Source organism: Dreissena polymorpha, chromosome 11 (assembly GCF_020536995.1).
Source record: "Dreissena polymorpha isolate Duluth1 chromosome 11, UMN_Dpol_1.0, whole genome shotgun sequence".
NCBI lineage: Eukaryota > Metazoa > Mollusca > Bivalvia > Myida > Dreissenidae > Dreissena > Dreissena polymorpha.
In genome coordinates, this window is record NC_068365.1 from 47,214,531 (window position 1) to 47,235,017 (window position 20,487).

A 20,487-nucleotide genomic window follows, 5' to 3' on the forward strand; every position below is an offset into this window, starting at 1 on the left:
TTTTCTCCCTTTATCAGATTTTTTTTTCACAATGAAAACCTGGTTTTGTGACAATTTTGTCCCTTGTTCATTTGTAAGTTACCGTAATAACTCTATGTTTTTGGACACTTAAATTTTTTTAATTTTTTTTCGTTTCCGAAAACTTAGATATGAAAAATATTCACAAAATACAGGTGTCCGAAAACTTAGAGTCGAAAGTTGAAGTGTCCGAAAAAAGCGTCAATTGTATCAACAACTACCGGTAATAGAACGCGCTTGTAAAATACCATGCCGTATAGTATAAATTACAGTTATATATGTTTGCACTGCATTTTAAATAATTTAAAAGCTTAATTTATTTGACAGAAAGTTACTACAAGGTTTTACTTTGACCAATGAGTTCAAAGATGAGCATGTGATGTACCGAAACTCGCTAGTATGAACCTGTAATTAACGCAATAAAAAAGCAAACTATGAATTCTTTGTTTGTTTATTTTCGATAGTTGCTGTCTAACACCTTCCATTGTTATAAAACTTGCAATAGGGTGCATCACACGTTGAAGTGTTTAGTATTTGTCACAGTGATTTTACTGAGAAGGGGTAGTACCATTGCGGTAGATAATTTAACTGTAAAATTGGCACTACCCCTAATAATTGTCATAACGCTTATGCTATCGGGCGAAACCATTGTTTAATACCGGTTTACAAGGTTATTTACCCAATAACGCAAATTAATGGTCCGTTGGCCTCTGGCACCTTCCATGTTTTATGATGTTAATCTGGTTGTAAAACCCCATGATCGAAGTGTCATTAGATATTGAAAACAGGACCGAAATTTGGTAAAATAGCGCTGTAAAATATACTGTCCGAAAACTTAGAGACATTTATTATGGACTAAAAACTCATGTGTTCGAAAATTAAGAGTCACGAAAAATAATTATTTTTGCTAAAAAAGGGGTGTCCGAAAACTTAGTGTCCAAAAACATAGAATAATTACGGTAATAATTGTGAAAAGATTCTGATGCATTACCTTAGTGTGTCAAGTGATTGAAAGTCTTTATATAAATCATTTACATGTGTATAATACTTTATAATCTATATATGACCACTTGATCTTCACAGTCTCAATAGTTATAGAAACTTTACTAGTATTGATATTTATATGATTCTTTTCAACTACATTGAAGAGAGTATCAGATGATGGTAGACCAGTTGTAAGTGACAACAAAGTGTGTAGTATGAATGAATGAAAAGTACTTGTAGCTGCCTAGACATGTAGCATTTTGAGGAATTATTTGTTGTTAAAATTCATTAAATAATCTGTATCCAATTTGACATGCAATTTAGCAGAATGATGCACCTTTTGTGCTTAAACAAATCTCTGGTTAATATTTGTAGTTAACTACGCTATATCTTCTACTACAGATCTTGAAATAATTCTTCGCACATGTGTTCAGGGTCTTCATGAACATTCTCTTACCAAACTTTTCGTCTTGAAGTTTACACATACCTATACTGCAGACATTCAAATTCAAACTTTTTATGCCCCCGGATCGATAGATCAGGGGTATATTGTTTTTGTCCTGTCTGTCTGTCTGTCATACTGTCCAAAACTTTAACCTTACTGTAAAGTTTTGCAATAACTTTTGAAATATTGAACATAGCAACTTGATATTCGGCATGCATGTGTATCTCATGGAGCTGCACATTTTGAGTGGTGAAAGGTCAAGGTCATCCTTCAAGGTCAAAGGTAAAAAAAGAGCAAAACTTTAACCTTACAGTAAAGTTTTGCAATAACTTATGAAATATTGAACATAGCAACTTGATATTTGGCATGCATGTGTGTCTCATGGAGCTGCACATTTTGAGTGGTGAAAGGTCAAGGTCATCCTTCAAGGTCAAAGGTCAACAAAAAAGCAGCGCATTAGGGGGCATTGTGTTTCTGACAAACACATCTCTTGTTTGTATCATTCTATTAGGTTGCTAACATTCATAATGCTATCAAAGAGAAAGAATAGTCAAGCACCCCGTCTTGGTACAGATCTTGTTTTAACAATTTTACTGCAGGCTGACCATAAACACAGTAAATGGCAAACCACCGATTTAAAAACAACATTAAAATACATCAACATACTAATATTTGTCACCGCATCATTCTTTCACACCACACATATTACTTAAAAAACTTGTTTCTGCTTTAAAGCCTTCTTCATTCACATTTCATTGCTGCATTAAATGATTGACCATGATATGAATTATCTCAGCATATGGTGCAAAAGATGTTTAAGCCTTGATAGAACTTTAAGTTGGAGACTGCATCAATTCAGCTTATATTTTATGTTTCTTAGTTGTTTGTATTGTGTTTGAATTATTTGCATATTTTAGCATCACAAAAACCAAAAAGTTTAAGCTTAGCTGAGACTGTGTATTTGGATTGTTTTAGTGATTTTGTTCTGTTTGAATGATTATTTGATTTTCTGTTAATGTTGACTTATTATTTGTAGCACTGCTGATTAAATTGGTCACTTTGTGCAAATATGCTTATTGTTTAACATATGTATGCTTAAGATTTCCTTTATGAGATATTATTTAAACAATAAAAATTGTCACAGTGGCAACTTGCCATGTGAACATGCATTAACTGTGTTATTACCACTATTATGTCTTGATTTTCTTCCACTTGCACATCTGGATTGTGAGTTGAATCTAATATACACTTTTTTCAACATTTTAATCACAAATGGTGTTTTAACTTTCCTGGCTTAAACATTATATACTCCCTAAGTATTGTAATTTCTCTTCTTACATATGTTTGCAGTGTTTATATCTAATTGTTTGTTAATGATGGCAACTGCATAACAAAGGGAGGCTAATCAATCTCTGTCTTTGTTTCAAAGGGAGAGAAGCCAATTCCTGCAGAGAGACTGGCCAGACTGGCAGAGCTGATAGAGCCATGGTTTATCTTCTCTGTGGTCTGGTCTGTGGGCATGACAGGCGATCATGAGAGCCAGATCAAGTTCTCAAACTGGATGAGGGAGAAAATGAAGCAAGAAGGGGTAAGCAATTGTATTATACTGTTTAACCCTTTACCACTCAGAAATCAAATTAAATTTAAGTCCTTTCTTAATATATTCAAGTTTGAAAGGCTTCATTTCCAACCCTAAGATACTGATGAGTAGGAAACAGCATAAAAAATGAATAGAGTGCGAGTTGCTTGCAGGCTGTTCTGCTTTTATACTGTTTGCACAGGTTTAGAATGTGAGGAGCTTGATTTTCTTTCCAGCAACTGTTATTATCTGCTTGATTGTTTTGGAATCTATGCATTCGGGCTATTGACCAATCCTTTCAAACTAGCTGTGCTTTTTTTCTGCTGCAGTGCAAGCTGCTATTATTATTGCTATATTGTTTTGGATGTTAAGCATGCCGTGTGTTGAACAGACCCTTTCAAACCAGCTGTTCCTGTTACAGTGCAAGTTGCTGTACCCCGATGAAGGCACTGTGTACAACTACAAGCTGGATGATGCTGGCATCAGCAGCTCAGACAGTGACGAGGTGCTTGAGGATGAAGACAAGGTGGACAAAAAGGTGGGCTTTTCTTAATATCAGTATAGTTGGGGATGCCGTATTTATTGCAGATAAAGAACAAATAATGCTGTATTTTTTAAATTTACAAATACAATCATTGTCTTCAAATTCTGCTGCCGTTAAATTAAGCAAAAAAAGGCATTTTTCCGGCCAATCATAGCTTGGACTTTTTCAATCATCTTTTGGTTGCACTACTGGTGATAGACTAAGCCATTCACCATGATTTTGCTGACTTAATGCATAAAAAAATAAATTGCTTATTAGCTGCCATATGAAAGCAGTATAAAGTAATTAAACATTTAAGGTCTTATAACAATCAAACATAGTTAGACAATTTTATAACATAATCTTTATTTGAGTTGTGTTCTGAGAAAACTGGGCATAATACACGTGCATAAAGTGTCGTCCCAGATTAGTCTGTGCAGTCCGTACAGGCTAATCAGTGACAACACTGTCCGCTTTTATGAAATTTTTTGTTAAAATAAAGTATCTTATTAGCAAATACAATTTTGGCAGAAAGTGTTGTCCCTGATTAGCCTGTGCGGACTGCACAGGCTAATCTGGGACAACTCTTTACGCACATGCATTTAGCCCAGTTTTCTCAGAACGCGGCTCATATGATTGAATGACGCAATCATTATTATTCAGAAAAGGCGTGGCACAATTGTAAGCATCTGTTGAATTATCAGTTTCCAGTTTTATTCTGTTTCATTCCAGAATTATTTGTTTTTCTTGATATTGCTTTATTTTTTTTCAATTTTGTGTTTTCTTGCATTATATTATAGAAAGGCAAAAACGTAAGATTTTTGTTGAAAAGAAGTGGTTTGCATTGTTATCTAACAAAATGTTTAGCTAAGCAGAATTAGCTAACTTTTGTGGACTAAAAATGTGATGTTCAGATGAGAGCTTACCTGACCCTGTGTTCCAAAAGAATGTTGTCCAAATTACCAGTGTCCAGTTTCCTATGAAATTGAGCCATAAATGACGTTGTGAGAACACCTGGAACTGTAATCCCCTTGTTACTGATGGGGAAATAGGGGCCTACAAGTACAAACTCTGAGGTGAAGGTCACATGAACTGTAATCCCCTTGTTACTGATGGGGAAATAGGGGCCTACAAGTACAAACTCTGAGGTGAAGGTCACATGAACTGTAATCCCCTTGTTACTGATGGGGAAATAGGGGCCTACAAGTACGAACTCTGAGGTGAAGGTCACATGAACTGTAATCCCCTTGTTACTGATGGGGAAATAGGGGCCTACAAGTACAAACTCTGAGGTGAAGGTCACATGGACTGTAATCCCCTTGTTACTGATGGGGAAATAGGGGCCTACAAGTACAAACTCTGAGGTGAAGGTCACATGAACTGTAATCCCCTTGTTACTGATGGGGAAATAGGGGCCTACAAGTACAAACTCTGAGGTGAAGGTCACATGAACTGTAATCCCCTTGTTACTGATGGGGAAATAGGGGCCTACAAGTACAAACTCTGAGGTGAAGGTCACATGAACTGTAATCCCCTTGTTACTGATGGGGAAATAGGGGCCTACAAGTACAAACTCTGAGGTGAAGGTCACATGAAATGTAATCCCCTTGTTACTGATGGGGAAATAGGGGCCTACAAGTACAAACTCTGAGGTGAAGGTCACATGAACTGTAATCCCCTTGCTACTGATGGGGAAATAGGGGCCTACAAACACTGAGGTGAAGGTCACATCGGCTTTGAATCAAATAAATATGTTAACAGTTTCATATGAGCAGCACCCTTAATGCATATGCATAAAGTTTCACCCTAGATAAGCCCATGCACAACGCACAGGCTATTTAGGGATGATTTTTTTCTGCTACAATAGAATTTTGAGTTTGAATTAAGCACATGCATTTTGCCATTGAGCCTGTCTTTCCTGCAAGTCCAAGAGGTGGAAGTGTGTTTGACAAAGTTCTCTTGTAACTTGTATTTGTAAAAAATTGCTTAGTTGAATAGGATCAGGATTATCTAAGACTGACCCTGATTGTGTCTTTATTTTAATCCTTTGTGAACACTACGCCAGGCATTGGTATTTGGATATCCAACAGGAAGATGGTTGTCCATTGTGCTTCAAATAATGAGTGCTTTACATAGCTATTACCCGGTACCTTGTAAAATCTAAGTATGTGATAGTGTGCTACAGAGGCTTGTTATAATACAGAGAAGTCTCAATTGTTATTGAAATGAACTGTGTACAAATGTTTGTGAAGGAATGTTGTTGTTATAAAGTGTTGGATAACTTCATTTTGTGGCCTTGTTTATGTTGGTGAACTTTTTAATGTGTTGTGTGTTTATGTGTTTTTACATTGAAGTGGTAAAACCAAGAAATAATCAAGAAAAAATAATATGGATTTGTTTTAATCTTTTTTCTATTTGTGTACAGGTATGATTATACGTTACATACATGTGTCTTAAGTTATAGCATTATGTTGTGTATTGTTGCAGAGCTGTTTTAAACAAACAATTCTGTGATGACCGGTTGCATTTTCAGAATGTACTTATCACAATAAGTATTTTTTATTCATTTGTAATATTGTTTCTAGCTATTGTCAAGAGCAGACATTTAATTAGTATGTTGGGAAAATATTGGTAGACTAATGTTTCAACAATCTCTAAGTTTTCATACCAATATTTTGTCATAGTCAAGAATAATTGACCAGTACACAATTCATTTGTGGATACATCTGACATATGATTTTATATTTATTCTGACTTATGATTTTGTATTTTTGTTTTAAATTATAGCACATTGTTACATGACCCGATTGATTTACTTTAATGTTTTCAAGAAATAACTTACATACAGAAATCATTTACAAACACGGAGATAGCAATTTAAGTTTTTCACCTGTCCAATGGTTGATTGCATGGTGTTTTGTTTTCCCAGAACGCAGGCTCAATTTATTATTCTTTGCTTCCTGCAATGGTTTTCATATGATTGTTCCCTTCTATCCCCCAGGTGCGCTGGATAGGCTGGATGGAGGGGCTGGAGGAGTTTGTCATCCCTCCATGAGACCAAGTTCTCCGACATCATCGTGCCCTACCATTGACACCATCCGCAGCTCTCACCTCCTCGAGATGCTGCTCACCAACAAGAAGACTGTAAGTTGCACAATCTTAAACCTTTACCAGCTTAGATACGTATTTTCAAGCATTTGTAGTCCCTTAGAAAGTTATATTTAATTTAAGACCCTTCTTACTAGATTCAAGTTTTTAAGGCTTCATTTTCCACCCTTAGATACTGGTAAGCAGGAAACAGCATAAAACCTGAACAGACTGTAGGTGACTCTCAGGTTGTGCTGGTTTTATGCTGTTTGCATGTAGCCATTTCACATTGCCTCTGAGTGGGAAAGGGTTAATCTATTCCTGCTCAGGAGCAAAGTGAAAATGGCTAAATGCAGTGATTCATGTCTTGAGATACATGATTCCAGCATGATTGGAACCCAGGTAATGTAAATGCAGAAGGCATATATGGCAGTTTTAGAGATTTTTCTAATTAGGCCTAAGCGAGCTTAAGAACATCTTTTTACTGATTCTGAAAATCTATTTCAATTCAGTGAACCATACACTTCTCTGTTTTTCACTGATGCCTGATTTAATACAATACATTAAACAGACCATTAACTAATTACTGAAAATTACTTAAATGATGTCATAATTTGGACACCATGACATGAAGAATATAGGAAAATGAGACTCCAGAAACATTAGGTGAACACTGTTTTAACTTAAGATTCTGCCCCAAACAATCTGACTCTTAGATGTAACAATTAGGTTGAAAAAGCATAAATCACAAGCCTTCTTTTTTAGAATATTGAAATGAAATTGACATTCCACTGTAACCTGCCCTTTTTGTTTTCAGGTAATGTGCTGTTGGCCCTACAGGAACGGGTAAAACCCTTACCATCAGTGACAAACTGACACGCCAGATGCCAAAGGAGTACATTCCTGAGTTCATTGTGTTCTCAGCCAAGACAAGCGCAAATCAGACACAGGATCTCATTGATGGAAAACTGGACAAGAGGTGAGCCTTACAATATAATACTACAGTATCAGTTTCAGTTGATTTTGTTTGTATACTGTTGGCTTTTGTATGGTCAACTTTTGAGAAGGAAATTCTAAAATATCAGCTATTTTGTCTTAAATGCCATCATTTTATAAGAGGATGAGTGCATATAGATCTGCCCATATATGTCCTATCTGTCCTTCTGTCGTTACGTATTCCTGTCATCTGTCTTACTTTTTTTGTCGTGGGTAATTCATAAGTATTGATTTAATGGGGCTGAAATTCTGCAAATATATAACCATTATGTTAAATTGCATATTTTTATGTTTTGGTTTAGGTATTTGTAACATGATGTTTATTTCCACTTTGTAGACGTAAGGGAGTGTTTGGTCCACCGCTCGGGAAATACTTTGTGTTCTTCATAGACGATCTGAACATGCCGGCCCTGGAGACATATGGAGCCCAGCCACCCATAGAACTCATCAGGCAGTATATGGACTTCAAGGGCTGGTATGACAGGAAGGCCATAGGTGAGTTGTTGGCGCCTGATGCAGTGGTCTGTAGGGTATTGGTCATCACACTGCATACAGAATACAAATGAAATTATATAGAATAAAACCAGAACAGCCTGTGGGTTACTTGCAGTCTGTTCAGGATTTATGCATAAGTATGTCAGGCTTGAATATTTAGACTTTGAAACTAATAAGACCTTAAGGTCTTAAATGTAATTATATTTTTAAAGGATGTATAAACATGTCATAGTGCATAGCTGCAGTGGTAAATGGGTAAATGTTTCAAGGTATCCCTGCAAATTCCAGGTGAGTTCCGTAAGCTGGTAGACGTCAACTTTGTGTGCGCCATGGGACCCCCAGGTGGAGGTCGTAACCCCACGACCGCACGTCTGCTACGCCACTACAACTTCCTGTCCTTCACAGAGATGGAGAATCCCAGTTTGATGAACATCTTCGGATCCATTCTCAAGTCTTGGACTGGTACGTGTGACACTTTGATTATAAGAGTTGCGTTCTGGATAAATGGAGCTTAATGCATGCACATATAGTTTTGTCTCAGATTAGCCCTTGTGTACTGAATATATGGACGACACTGTCCTCTTTTATGGAATTGTTTGTATGAAGGAGGTCTCTTGTAAACAAAAATCGAGTCTAGAGGAAAAGTGTTATACCTAATTAGCTGTGTGGACTACACAGGCTTATCTTGAATGACTTTTTAGGCACATGCATTAAGCCCAGTTTTCTCAGAATAAAGCACATGTTAACAACAAGTAGTTTGGGCTCCTTGAAAGTAAGTTGTTGATCTATTCTAGCAAATTGTACAGAATCAAGTATTAATTGTGTAAGCATTTAAAAAATGGGTTAACCTTTCTAGCATTTTGAGATACTTTAAGGATGCATTATGTGGCATTATTAGCAACCTTGTGGAAAACAGAACACTAGTGGTATCTTCACAGTCTTTTACTCTGCACACTAGAAATATCATGAAGTCATTTTTAACATTTAAAATATCCACTAGCTGGACTGTACAATATGCCATATTTCTGCATACTGCGTCTCATTTAAGCCTCAATCCAAATTTTAGCACTGAATGCCAGCCTGAACGCTTTCAATGATCAGTTGACCCAGACCACCATCGATGTGTACAACACTATCAGTCAGCAACTGTTACCAACCCCGGCCAAGTCTCACTATACGTTCAACCTGCGAGATCTCTCCAAGGTCTTCCAGGGAATACTGATGGCAGAGCCGGGAAAATTGGATGTATGTGTGATAAAACGTGTGTCTCTTGTTGCGGAATATTTTATGTGCTGATTGTTGTCCCCTACTGGTGAAACCGGAGGGTACTTATAGTTTGCGCTTTGCTCATGTCAGTCTGTCTGTCGATCGGTCAGTCAATCTGTCGGTCCGTCCACCAGGTGGTTGTCAGACGATAACTCAAGAACGCTTAGGCCTAGGATCATGAAACTTCATAGGTACATTGATCATGACTCGCAGATGACCCCTATTGATTTTGAGGTTACTAGGTCAAAGGTCAAGGTCACGGTGACCCGAAATAGTAAAATGTTTTTTGAATGATTACTCAAGAATGCATACGCCTAGGATCATGAAACTTCATGGGTAGATTGATCATGACTCGCAGATGACCCCTATTAATTTTTGAGGTCACTAGGTCAAAGGTCAAGGTCATGGTGACCCGAAATAGTAAAATGGTTTCCGGATTATAACTAAAGAATGCATACGCCTAGGATCATGAAACTTCATGGGTAGATTGATCATGACTCGCAGATGACCCCTATTGATTTTGAGGTCACTAGGTCAAAGGTCAAGGTCACAGTGACCCGAAATAGTAAAATGGTTTTCGGATGATAACTTAAGAACGCATATGCCTAGGATCATGAAACTTCACAGGTAGATTGATCATGACTCGCAGATGACCCCTATTGATTTTGAGGTCACAAGGTCAAAGGTCAAGGTCACGGTGACCCGAAATAGTAAAATGATTTTTGGATGATAACTCAAGAACGCTTTTGCCTAGGATCATGACACTTCATAGGTACATTGATCGTGACTCGCAGATGACCCCTATTGATTTTCAGGTCACTAGGTCAAAGGTCAAGGTCACAGTGACAAAAAACGTATTCACACAATGGCTGCCACTACAACGGACAGCCCATATGGGGGGCATGCATGTTTTACAAACAGCCCTTGTTTCATTTTGTTCCTACGTCAAGAATTCTGGTTGCTATGGCAACAAATATATATTAAACAAATGTGACAATGGTGGAGTTTCACCCGTAGGGGACCATATTGCTTGGCAATCTCTTGTTATTTGTGTGGTCAAGATTTGTTTCTTTTAAGCAAAAGATGCCATAAAAGTGGAAATTGTCATCCCTGATTAGCAAGTGCAAACTGCACAGGCTAATCTGGGACAACTTTACTCACATGCATTAAGTTTTCAGAAAGCAAGGCTCATTTAAATGAGAAACAATGTTAACATATGTGTCTTGTTCTGTGTAAATTGGGCAAAATGCATGTGCGGAAAGTGTCGTCCCAGATTAGCCTGTGCAGTCCTCACAGGCTAATCAGGGACGACACTTTCCACTTTAATGGTATTTTTTGTTTAAAGGAAGTCCCATTTTACCGAAAATCTAGTTTAAGCGAAAAGTGTCGTGTGGACTGCACAGGCTAATCTGGGACGACACTTTACGCACATGCATTATGCTTAGTTTTATCAGAACACATCACATATTATGACAGCATATTTCCTCCAGGGCCTGGCCTCATTGCTACGCCTATGGTACCATGAGTCGTGCCGTGTGTTCCAAGACCGTCTGGTGAACGATGAGGACCGCGACTGGTTTGACAATCTCTGCAAGGAGAAGATGAAGAAAGACTTCCAGGCCAGCGTCGAGGAAGTCATCAACAATGACTTAATTCTCTATGGGGACTTTCCTGTCCGCTAATGTTGATAACAAGATTTATTCAGAGATTACTGATCATGCAAAGGTTTGCTGAATTGTTTCTAGACTGTTCTTTGTAGATATTTTGTGTCATCCAATGCTGACAGCAGGTCTTAATAGATCTAACAGATCATTCAGATCAGTATTCAAGAAATTATGACCAGCATCATCCAAAAATGGATCTTTTGCCATTTACGGACAGCGAGGCTGCAGCGCAGCCTGTGCAATTGGGCTGTCTGGTCAGGAGCTTCTCTGTCAGCTATAATGTCACACAAGGTTTTGTGGTCTCATAAGCAGACAGAGTAGCTCCTGACCAGTCAGCATTGATGCTCAGGCTTGGCTGCAATTATGCTGGCTGCATATTTCATTACACGCTTTTTTGCGTTATGTTTTTATGCCCCCGGATCGAAAGATCAGGGGCATATTGTTTTTGGCCTGTCTGTCTGTCCGTCTGTCTGTATGTCTGTCTGTATAAAGGCATTGTTAAATATACACAGAAAAACAAATAAATTCACTTGCATTTAATAGTTATGCATGTTGATGCTTCAAAATTGCAGTGGTGTGTAAAAATACCCCTAAATGTTTAAAGAGATTTAAACAAGGTTTGCAAGATTTCAATCTGTATAATATTCTGTTTCAAATATAGATGCTAGGTTTTTAAGGTTTCAATCTATATAATGTTCTGATTCAAAATATAAACAAAGTTTGTAAGCTTTCAATATTTACAATATTCCGATTCCAAGATGGATGCAAGTTTTTCAAGGTTTCTATTTATTGTTCAGATCCAAAAATGTATGCCATGTTTACCAAGGTTTTGTTCTGGTTCCCAGTTACAAAAGACGTGTGAGGACCTTCTGGACGACTACAACCAGATCAACACAGCCCAGATGAACCTTGTGCTGTTCATGGATGCCCTCAAGCATGTGACGCGTATTGGGCGTGTGATCCGACAGCCCCTGGGTAACGCCCTCCTGCTTGGCATGGGGGGCTCTGGGCGACAGAGCTTGACCAGGCTGGCCGCACACATGTAAGTGACCACATGGTGACTGCTAGGTGACCACATGGTGACTGCTAGGTGACCACATGGTGATTGCTTGGTTACCACATGGTGATTGCTTGGTGACACATTTGTGATTGCTAAATTACCATATAGTGATTGCTTGGTGACCATATTGTGATTGCTTGGTGACCACTTTGTGATTGCTTGGTTACCAAATTGTGATTGCTTGGTTACCATATGGTGATTGCTTGGTGACCACATTGTGATTGCTTAATGACCACTTTGTGATTGCTTGGTGACCACTTTGTGATTGCTTAGTTACCACTTTGTGATTGCTAGGTGACCACTTCACAACACTTTCCTTCTAGACTTGATTTTCACTTGGAATAGACTTCCTTTTAACAAAAAATGTCATTTAAGTGGAAAATGTTGTTGCTGATAAGCATGAGTGGACTGTACAGGTTAATCTGGGATGATTCATTAAGACGCAAATGCCAATTTACTACATGAGTATGTATGTATGGTTTTGTTCATGGCTGCCATCAATTCTTTTATTTCCAGAGCGGACTATGAGTGTTTCCAGATAGAGCTTGCCAAGAACTATGGGTTCAATGAGTGGCGTGAAGACCTGAAGAAGGTCATGATGAAGGCTGGCCTTGAGAACAACGCCACCGTCTTCTTGTTCAGCGACACACAGGTCAGACTTAATGTGAATTATTTTATAAAGGGGTGTTATTCTTTCATCTGATTTCCATATTTCAATAACCCCAGCTTCTAAGTAGAGAGGGATATACAGGCTTATAACTGACCTCGCATAGTGTAATACAGGAAAGTAAATTTATATTGAACTTGAGTTGCCCTATCAACCAATACTAATTTACTAAGCCTTTATAATACCGTACAGGGTCAGTTAGAAGCTGTATAAATAGTCATATCCTCCTCAGCTATTGTTCAAGGATTTTTGCAAAATCACAAACATTCTCAGATGCTCTTAGCAGAATCTCAACAACATGCACTTTCTCTGTTGATTGAGTGCTTATTGTATGATATCCAGAAGTGATGATTTTTTATTACTAAAGTCTTATCTAAATGAAAAGCACTATGGGAAAACGGGGCTTAATGCATGTGAATAAAGTGTTGTCCAAGACAAGCCTGTGCAGTCCTGTGCATGGCACTTTGCACATGCATGAAACCCCAAGACTCAAATATGATTGACATGTTGGAATCGTCTGTCCACAGATCAAGAGTGAATCCTTCCTAGAGGACTTGAACAACATTCTCAACGCGGGCGACGTGCCCAACATCTACGCCCTTGATGAGCAAGACTCCATCTACTCGGCCATGAAGCCCATCTGCCAGGACGCTGGACTGGTGCCCACCAAGACAAACCTGTTCTCCATGTACACCAAGAGGGTTCGCAGCAACCTACACACCGTCATAACTATGAGGTAATGGTGAAACATAGGAGTCTCATTGTCGGAAAACTGGGGATAATGGATTGTACGTAAAGTGTCTTCCCAGATTAGCCTGTGTAGTCTTAACAGATTAATCATGGAATACACTTTCCAACTTAACTGGATTTTTGTTTACAATAGACTGCCTTTAAACAAAAAATTCCGTAAAAGTGGAAAGGGTCTTCCCTGATTAGCCTGTGCAGACTGTACAAGGTAATTTGGGATAAAACTTTAAGCACAGGAATTGAACCCAATTTCCCCAGAATGAGGCTTATAGTATTAAAAGTTGCCTTTTTTAACCCCTAAAGATCATGCTAACAAGTACAATTTAATATGTGCTGAAATGGCTTCAGTTCTAATGAAATGAAACTTTTATTTAACTGAAAACTAATGTTTTTTCTCCAGCAGAATCACATGCTTACACATGTTTAGAAATTAAGCTAATAATAATTACCCTATACAGTAGGAACCCTCTAAACCGGATCCTCTCTATACTGGAATCCTCTCTAAACCGGACAAATTGTCTGGTCCGAAATTTTTTCCTATAAAACCATGCGTAAAATATCTCCTCAAGACCGGAATCCCCTCAATTCCGAATACCGGTCATTCTTTGGATAAAAATTGGCTTATTCCATACGTAATTGTACCTCTCATAACCGCTCAGGGTCGGTTTATCGCACCTAAGACCTAGTGTCAACAAGTTGTGAAGAGCAGATTAAAGATGCGTGAAATTGATAAAGGTGGTCGAAAAATTTGCAAACTGTAAATATCGCAAAACAATTTAAAGATACTTGTCTTGTGATGTACATATCGATCAATAAAGGTGTTAATACTGATTATAATTACTGATAACAAACAAAGAGTTCTTTAGTGTGTTTTGTTTTTGATGTAGGAAGCCGTTCAGGCTATGATAAACAAGGTGGAGAAGACTATTGTGCGTGGTAGATGTTTGAAAAAACAGGTCTTTCTTGACATGTTTTTCAGTGTAAAAAGGAACTATATTAAACTAACAAATGCATACATATACCATTGTTTGTTTTTCAGGGTGCACTGTTTGATTTATGTTGTGCTTTCGAATCAACAGATTAAGTGACATGTATTGTTGTAATGTGATGAAGTATGAATGAATGTTATATGTAAATAAACAATTACAATTTGCTTAAAGTGTTTTTCCCCCAAATTATACTATGTAATTGACCTTCTGAAAGTAAAATCTTCAATGTCCCCTCTAAATCGGAATCCTCTCTAAACCGGAATTTCCTCTCGGTTTCGGGGAATGTCCGGTTTAGAGGGGTTCCACTGTAGTTATTTTTTTACAGTTTTAAATGCAGTGTTTTTTTTGGTTGGTTAAATGACCAAAGACAATTATTGCTTTTTAAAAAATATTGACCCAGGCTTAAATTGTTCTTTGTATTATTAGCAGGTTTCCTCTCTAAATAAACATTTTTACCAAACATTATTTGCCAGAAAGGGGTTTATTCCATATGCGGCCAGAACGACTCCAGTCCAGACGGCATATTTGCGTAGTCTGGTCAAGAGCTCCTCTGTCCCTTATAAAGATATGCAAGGCAAACTTGGAGCTACACTCTTCCGAGATATGTCTAAAGGCCCATTTTGGCACAATTTGGCTCATTTTTCTTAGACAAGCCAATGCCTAGTATATGTTGAAGTGTTCTTTTCACATAAGCTGTTCAAATACACAATTTATTGAGCATTTCTCTGTGAAAACAGGATTTAATGCATGTATGTAAAGTGTTGTCCCAGATTTCTTCTTAGCAAAAATCCTGTTTAGGTGGAAAGTATTGTCCATGACATGCCTGTGCAGACTGCACAGGCTTGTCAGGGGCAATACACACATGCGTTAAACCCGGTTTTCTCAAAGCGAGGATCGATTTTATGTTCAGTCCACTGGGTGAGATCTTCCGTGCCCGACTGCGTCAGTTCCCGGCCCTTGTGAACTGCTGCACCATTGACTGGTTTTCTCCGTGGCCGGCAGATGCCCTTAAATCTGTGGCTCTCAAGTTCCTACAGGATATCCCAGAGTTGGACACCACCGATGAAGTCATGGATGGATTGGTAACGCAATATATGTTATTTATAAATATAACTTAATTAATATATATTCACTCAGTTGAATTATCCTAAGGGATATTAAATAGTTATAACTCTCTGATTATACTTTAATGAAAGGAGTATAATCAGAGAGTTATAATATATATTCAGTATTTAATTAGTGAAAAGGAAACTTTAAACATGTTGTTTTGGGTGATTAACAGTTTCCACTGAGAGTGGATTTTTGTTAACAGGAGACTTTCGGTTTTAATCCATATAAGCAGAAAGTATTGTCTCTGATTAGAAGGACTGCACAGGCTGATATGACACTTAACGCACATACATTAAGCCCAGTTTTATTCTTCCGCTTAAAGGTGACAGTCTGCCAAGTCATTCATCAGTCAGTGGCAACCTCCTCTACCAAGTACCTGGCTGAGATGAGTCGACACAACTACGTGACACCAACTAGCTATCTGGAACTTCTTGGCATATTCTCCAAACTGGTGGGCATGAAGAAAATGGAGCTCAACACCAGCAGAAATAGGCTCAAAACTGGTCTGGAAAAGGTCAGATTTATTGCAAATATGCCTGTTTTTGATAAGTTTTTAGTTAAACATATAAATAATAATGACTGCAAAACAATTGGAATATTCAATTAAATAATTGCCATTCACATGGTTGAAGCACCACACAAATAGTCACACAACTTTTATGTATTTTTCAAACACAATTATTAAGCCTTTGTAAAACTGTACTAAAAAGAGTGATTTCAATAACCCATAATGGTTTCATGTCACTTGTCAGACTTGGATATTGAAAACTTAGCTTGGTCTCAGTCGCCACTTGTATAGTTGTCAGAACTTCTCCATGCCATCAGACAGAAGTAGACTGTAACTGTGAATGTTCAGTTACGACTATGGCTCTAAGATTTTACATTTTTCAGACCAAAAATATTACCCAGAATGGCAATCATTTAAGGATTATTATTTTCAATGTTTAATAAACAATAAAACCACTTCTTTTCTTTTTGCATAATTTTAGATAAATCCTTTCTTTGATTGACTAGATTGTGTAAATAAAACATACAATAAGTTTTTTTTAAATTAATAAACAAATTAAAGGTATTTCTTAATTACAATATTCAATTGTTGACTACAGTCAACCATGTCACCATGCTTCAAAAAAATATTGCCGCAGCATTGTTATCTCCAGTTACAAATATATAATTAAAATAAACAAAATTTTAAAAATGGCTGGAACAATAATTAAATTATTTGTATTGATCATTTGTAGCTATTGACGACAGCCGATGAAGTTGCAAAGCTGCAAGAGGAGCTTGCAACCATGCGACCTCTATTGGAGGAGGCAGTAAAGGAGTCGATCACGACGATGGAACAGATCTCCAAGGATACAGTGATTGCCGAGGAGACCAAGTCTGTTGTGCTGAAGGAGGAGGAGGCGGCCACTGTGAAAGCCCAGGAGACCCAGGCCATCGCTGATGATGCACAGAGGGACCTCAATGAGGCACTGCCTGCACTGGTGAGTGGGGACCAAATAATGCCATGAAAACGGAAAGTGTTGTCCCAGATTAGCCTGTTTGAATTGCACAGGCTAATCTGGGATGACACTTTACGCCCATTTTGAGACTGATGCCATTAATTGCAATGAACCCCTAACCACTCTGATACCTACTTTGAGGTGTTTTAGTCCCTTAGAAAATCTAATTAAAGCATTTTCCTAATTGATTCAAGTTACTTGAAAGCTGTTCTGGTTTTATGCTGGTTGCATGAAGCCATTTGAACTTTGCTTCTGAGCTGGAAAGGGTTTATTGTTGGAAGTTTACTGATAGTTTTGAAGGAAAATTAGATCATTTTCGTTCATAATGCTACTTATTGCAGTTGTTGCTGATGGATCAGATCAATATGGAGGAAAATATTATTGTTTCCTAGGTGAATTATTTAATTTGAAGTAATATTGATTTGTATGTATGTCCACCTTTTATTAAGATGAATCCTTGTTTGAAGCAATTAAATTGTCTCACACACCAATAACTTGCTCTGTCCAAGATACAAGCTTTTAACAAAAGGTTAAGTGAAAGAGTTTCAATTACATGAAAGTGCCTATTTCAGTTTGAATAGTATCAATTCCAATCATAATTTCCTCTTTTTATGCACCCGGTAGGGTGGCATATAGCAGTTGAACTGTCCGTCAGTCAGTATGTCAGTCTGTCAGTCCGTCCGAAAAAAAACTTTAACGTTGGCCATAACTTTTGCAATATTGAAGATAGCAACTTGATATTTGGCATGCATGTGTATGTCATAAAGCTGCACATTTTGAGTGATGGACATTCAAGGTCAAGGTCAACCTTCAAGGTCAAACAAACAAACACTATATATTTCCAAGCGGCGCAGTAGGGGGCATTGTATTTCTGACGAACACATCTCTTGTTGGACCTAAGTATGGACAACCAGACATTGTGTCAAAATTATATCTTGTAATTAATGTTACAAAACAATTTTTCATTTATGTTATAATATCTGACAACCAAACTGGCTTTTATATGTAATTTGCCTTTAAACCTGTAAAAATTAAAACTTGGTTTCATAAATAGTAAGCGTAAGCTAGTCTCTGTAAAACAGACTAAATAACTATTCACCAAATTTGCGCCAGGTGTTCACGCGTTCTCTCGCTAAGTGGGAAGAGTTGTCTAGTGGTAGGACGCTGAAATATGAAGCATAAGGTCCTTGGTTCGAATCCCTCTTAAAACACTGAAATTTTTCTGACCAAACAATGAATCCCGCACTTGCTCCTCTCCACCCAGGAATATAAATGGGTACCTGGTAAGGATATAAGCCAATAAGTCGTAGCTGCATACTGTGTGGAGTGTCAATAGACGACTTGTATCCCAGCGATAGGAGGGGAAATGTGTAAGTTGATTGAAGATGTTTCATCATCAATATCACCCGTGTTTTTTCACCAATTTTGGAATGGGGTAGGTCCCTTTGGATTGGGAAAATGTGCAGCGTTTTGACTAAAATTTGGAAATTAGTGTTGGTATTGTTTTGCTAAAAAAATGCTTTAAAATTGAGAGTACATGTGTTTTCAGTATTATATTTACTAAGGTTGAACTTATATGGATGGAAGATGAACAAAATATTGAGATCTAAGGAAAATACAAATACAAAATTTGGGGAGGGGAACATTCCATTGGGAATGATTAGCTCCCATTTGGGAAAAATATGTTCTTTTTAACCAGGTTTTCCGAAGGAAAAAACTAATTATTAGATTGGCGAATGCCGGCGGGCTGGTGGGCGGGCGGAACAAGCTTATCCGCTCTCTAATTCAAATAGCTTTCATCCGATCTTTACAAAACTTGGTCAGAAGTTGTATCTAGACAATATCTAAGTCAAGTTTGAATATGGGTCAAGCCGGGTTAAAAACTAGGTCACGGGGTCACTAAGTGTGTTTTAAACAATGAGCATGTTGTCCACTCTCTTATTCAAATAGTTTTGATCTGATCTTTACGAAACTTGGTCAGAAGTTGTATCTAGAAAATATCTAGGTCAGGTTCGAATATGGGTCATGCCGGGTCAGAAACACGGGTTCAAAAAACAGATTGATTTTGAAACAAGGGGGGTAATCAGTAGCAATGCACATTTTTAGTTGCAGTTGTCTCCCTTTATTAGACTTTTTTTTTTTTAAACCTAGTTTTGTGACAATTTTGTCCCTTGTTTTTATTGGGAATGGTGCCGATTACTGGACCCGATTTTGAATGGAAAAAAAAGATAACAATATAAAGCCAAACCTTTACCTTTGCTATGACAGGATGCGGCCGTGGCCAGTCTGAAGCTGCTGAACAAGAACGATGTGGTTGAGGTACGCGCCATGCAGCGGCCGCCAGACGGAGTCAAGATGGTCATTGATTCTGTCTGCATCATGAAGGGCATCAAGCCAAAGAAAGTCGCAGGAGATAAGGTGCGGGGTAGCCCTATGTAGGAGTGTTTAATTGTTCTTTTAAAATGTACATGTAAGAAAGTTGCAGGAGATAAGGTCAGTGAAGATCTAGATGTAGTTGTTCTGTTGAAATGTACCCATGATTGGCTTCATTTGATAAATCTTTATCTATTGCTGAGTAAGAGTGAGTGATGATGTTGGGTCATCCTTAAAAGATTGTTTGTTTTGGTAAACACAACTCATGACAGGTCATGTGACCCATATGGGTTGGTAGGAAGGTGACTATACTTTTGTATTAACAAATTTACATCTTTATCTATTAATTGATATCTAAGATGCTAACAGTGAAAGACTGTATATAACGGAACCCATTCATATAACACCCACCTTTATAAGTTTAGAAGAAAGTAAAATGAGAGGAACCACTTGTGTTTGACAGCTGGATGAAAGGCAGATATATATTAAATAGTGTGTTGCTGAAAAGACGCATTATTAGTGTTTACATGAGTTATTAGTGTTTACATGAGAATGTCTTTCTTTCAAAGTTGGCAAACAAAAAATCTTTTCTAGTCCAGACCCCAAAAAACTTAAGTTGGGTAGTGTAATTTGGTTGGGATAATGGGGTTATCCCAAACATTTTTTTTAATGATTGACTAAGAGTTGTTGCGCGTTTGGAAATATGAGATCATTGGCTGCCATTGACATTTTTTATTCATCAGCGTTGTTATTATAGCACTTTTTATGCTCCCCGAAAATTTGGGGGGGGGGGGGGGGCATATAGTTGCCAGTTTGAAGTTCCTTACTTCCTTCCTTCTGTCACACTTTGTTACAGTTTCTCATAGCGCCTTCAATATTTAACCAATCTCTTAACATATTTGGAATGTAGGTACCTTGCATGAACCTCTACCTTTTAATAAGGTTTGAGGTTACTGGGGTCAAGGTCACTGAGGCTAAT

General features: G+C 37.7%; 1 protein-coding gene across 1 annotated transcript in view; it reads left to right on the forward strand.

Moving 5' to 3' along the window:
• The window catches only part of LOC127851858 (dynein axonemal heavy chain 1-like), a 137,047-nt gene that overhangs the window by 58,461 nt on the left and 58,099 nt on the right, over positions 1-20,487 (forward strand). Inside the window, 18 exon segments of the mRNA XM_052385815.1 lie at positions 2,877-3,035; positions 3,448-3,564; positions 6,551-6,571; positions 6,573-6,629; positions 6,631-6,701; positions 7,463-7,615; positions 7,970-8,127; positions 8,416-8,589; positions 9,194-9,372; positions 10,884-11,069; positions 11,071-11,118; positions 11,903-12,099; positions 12,634-12,769; positions 13,312-13,520; positions 15,431-15,602; positions 15,953-16,144; positions 16,872-17,117; positions 19,404-19,553. Of these exon segments, the coding sequence (XP_052241775.1) occupies positions 2,877-3,035; positions 3,448-3,564; positions 6,551-6,571; positions 6,573-6,629; positions 6,631-6,701; positions 7,463-7,615; positions 7,970-8,127; positions 8,416-8,589; positions 9,194-9,372; positions 10,884-11,069; positions 11,071-11,118; positions 11,903-12,099; positions 12,634-12,769; positions 13,312-13,520; positions 15,431-15,602; positions 15,953-16,144; positions 16,872-17,117; positions 19,404-19,553 (2,625 nt within the window).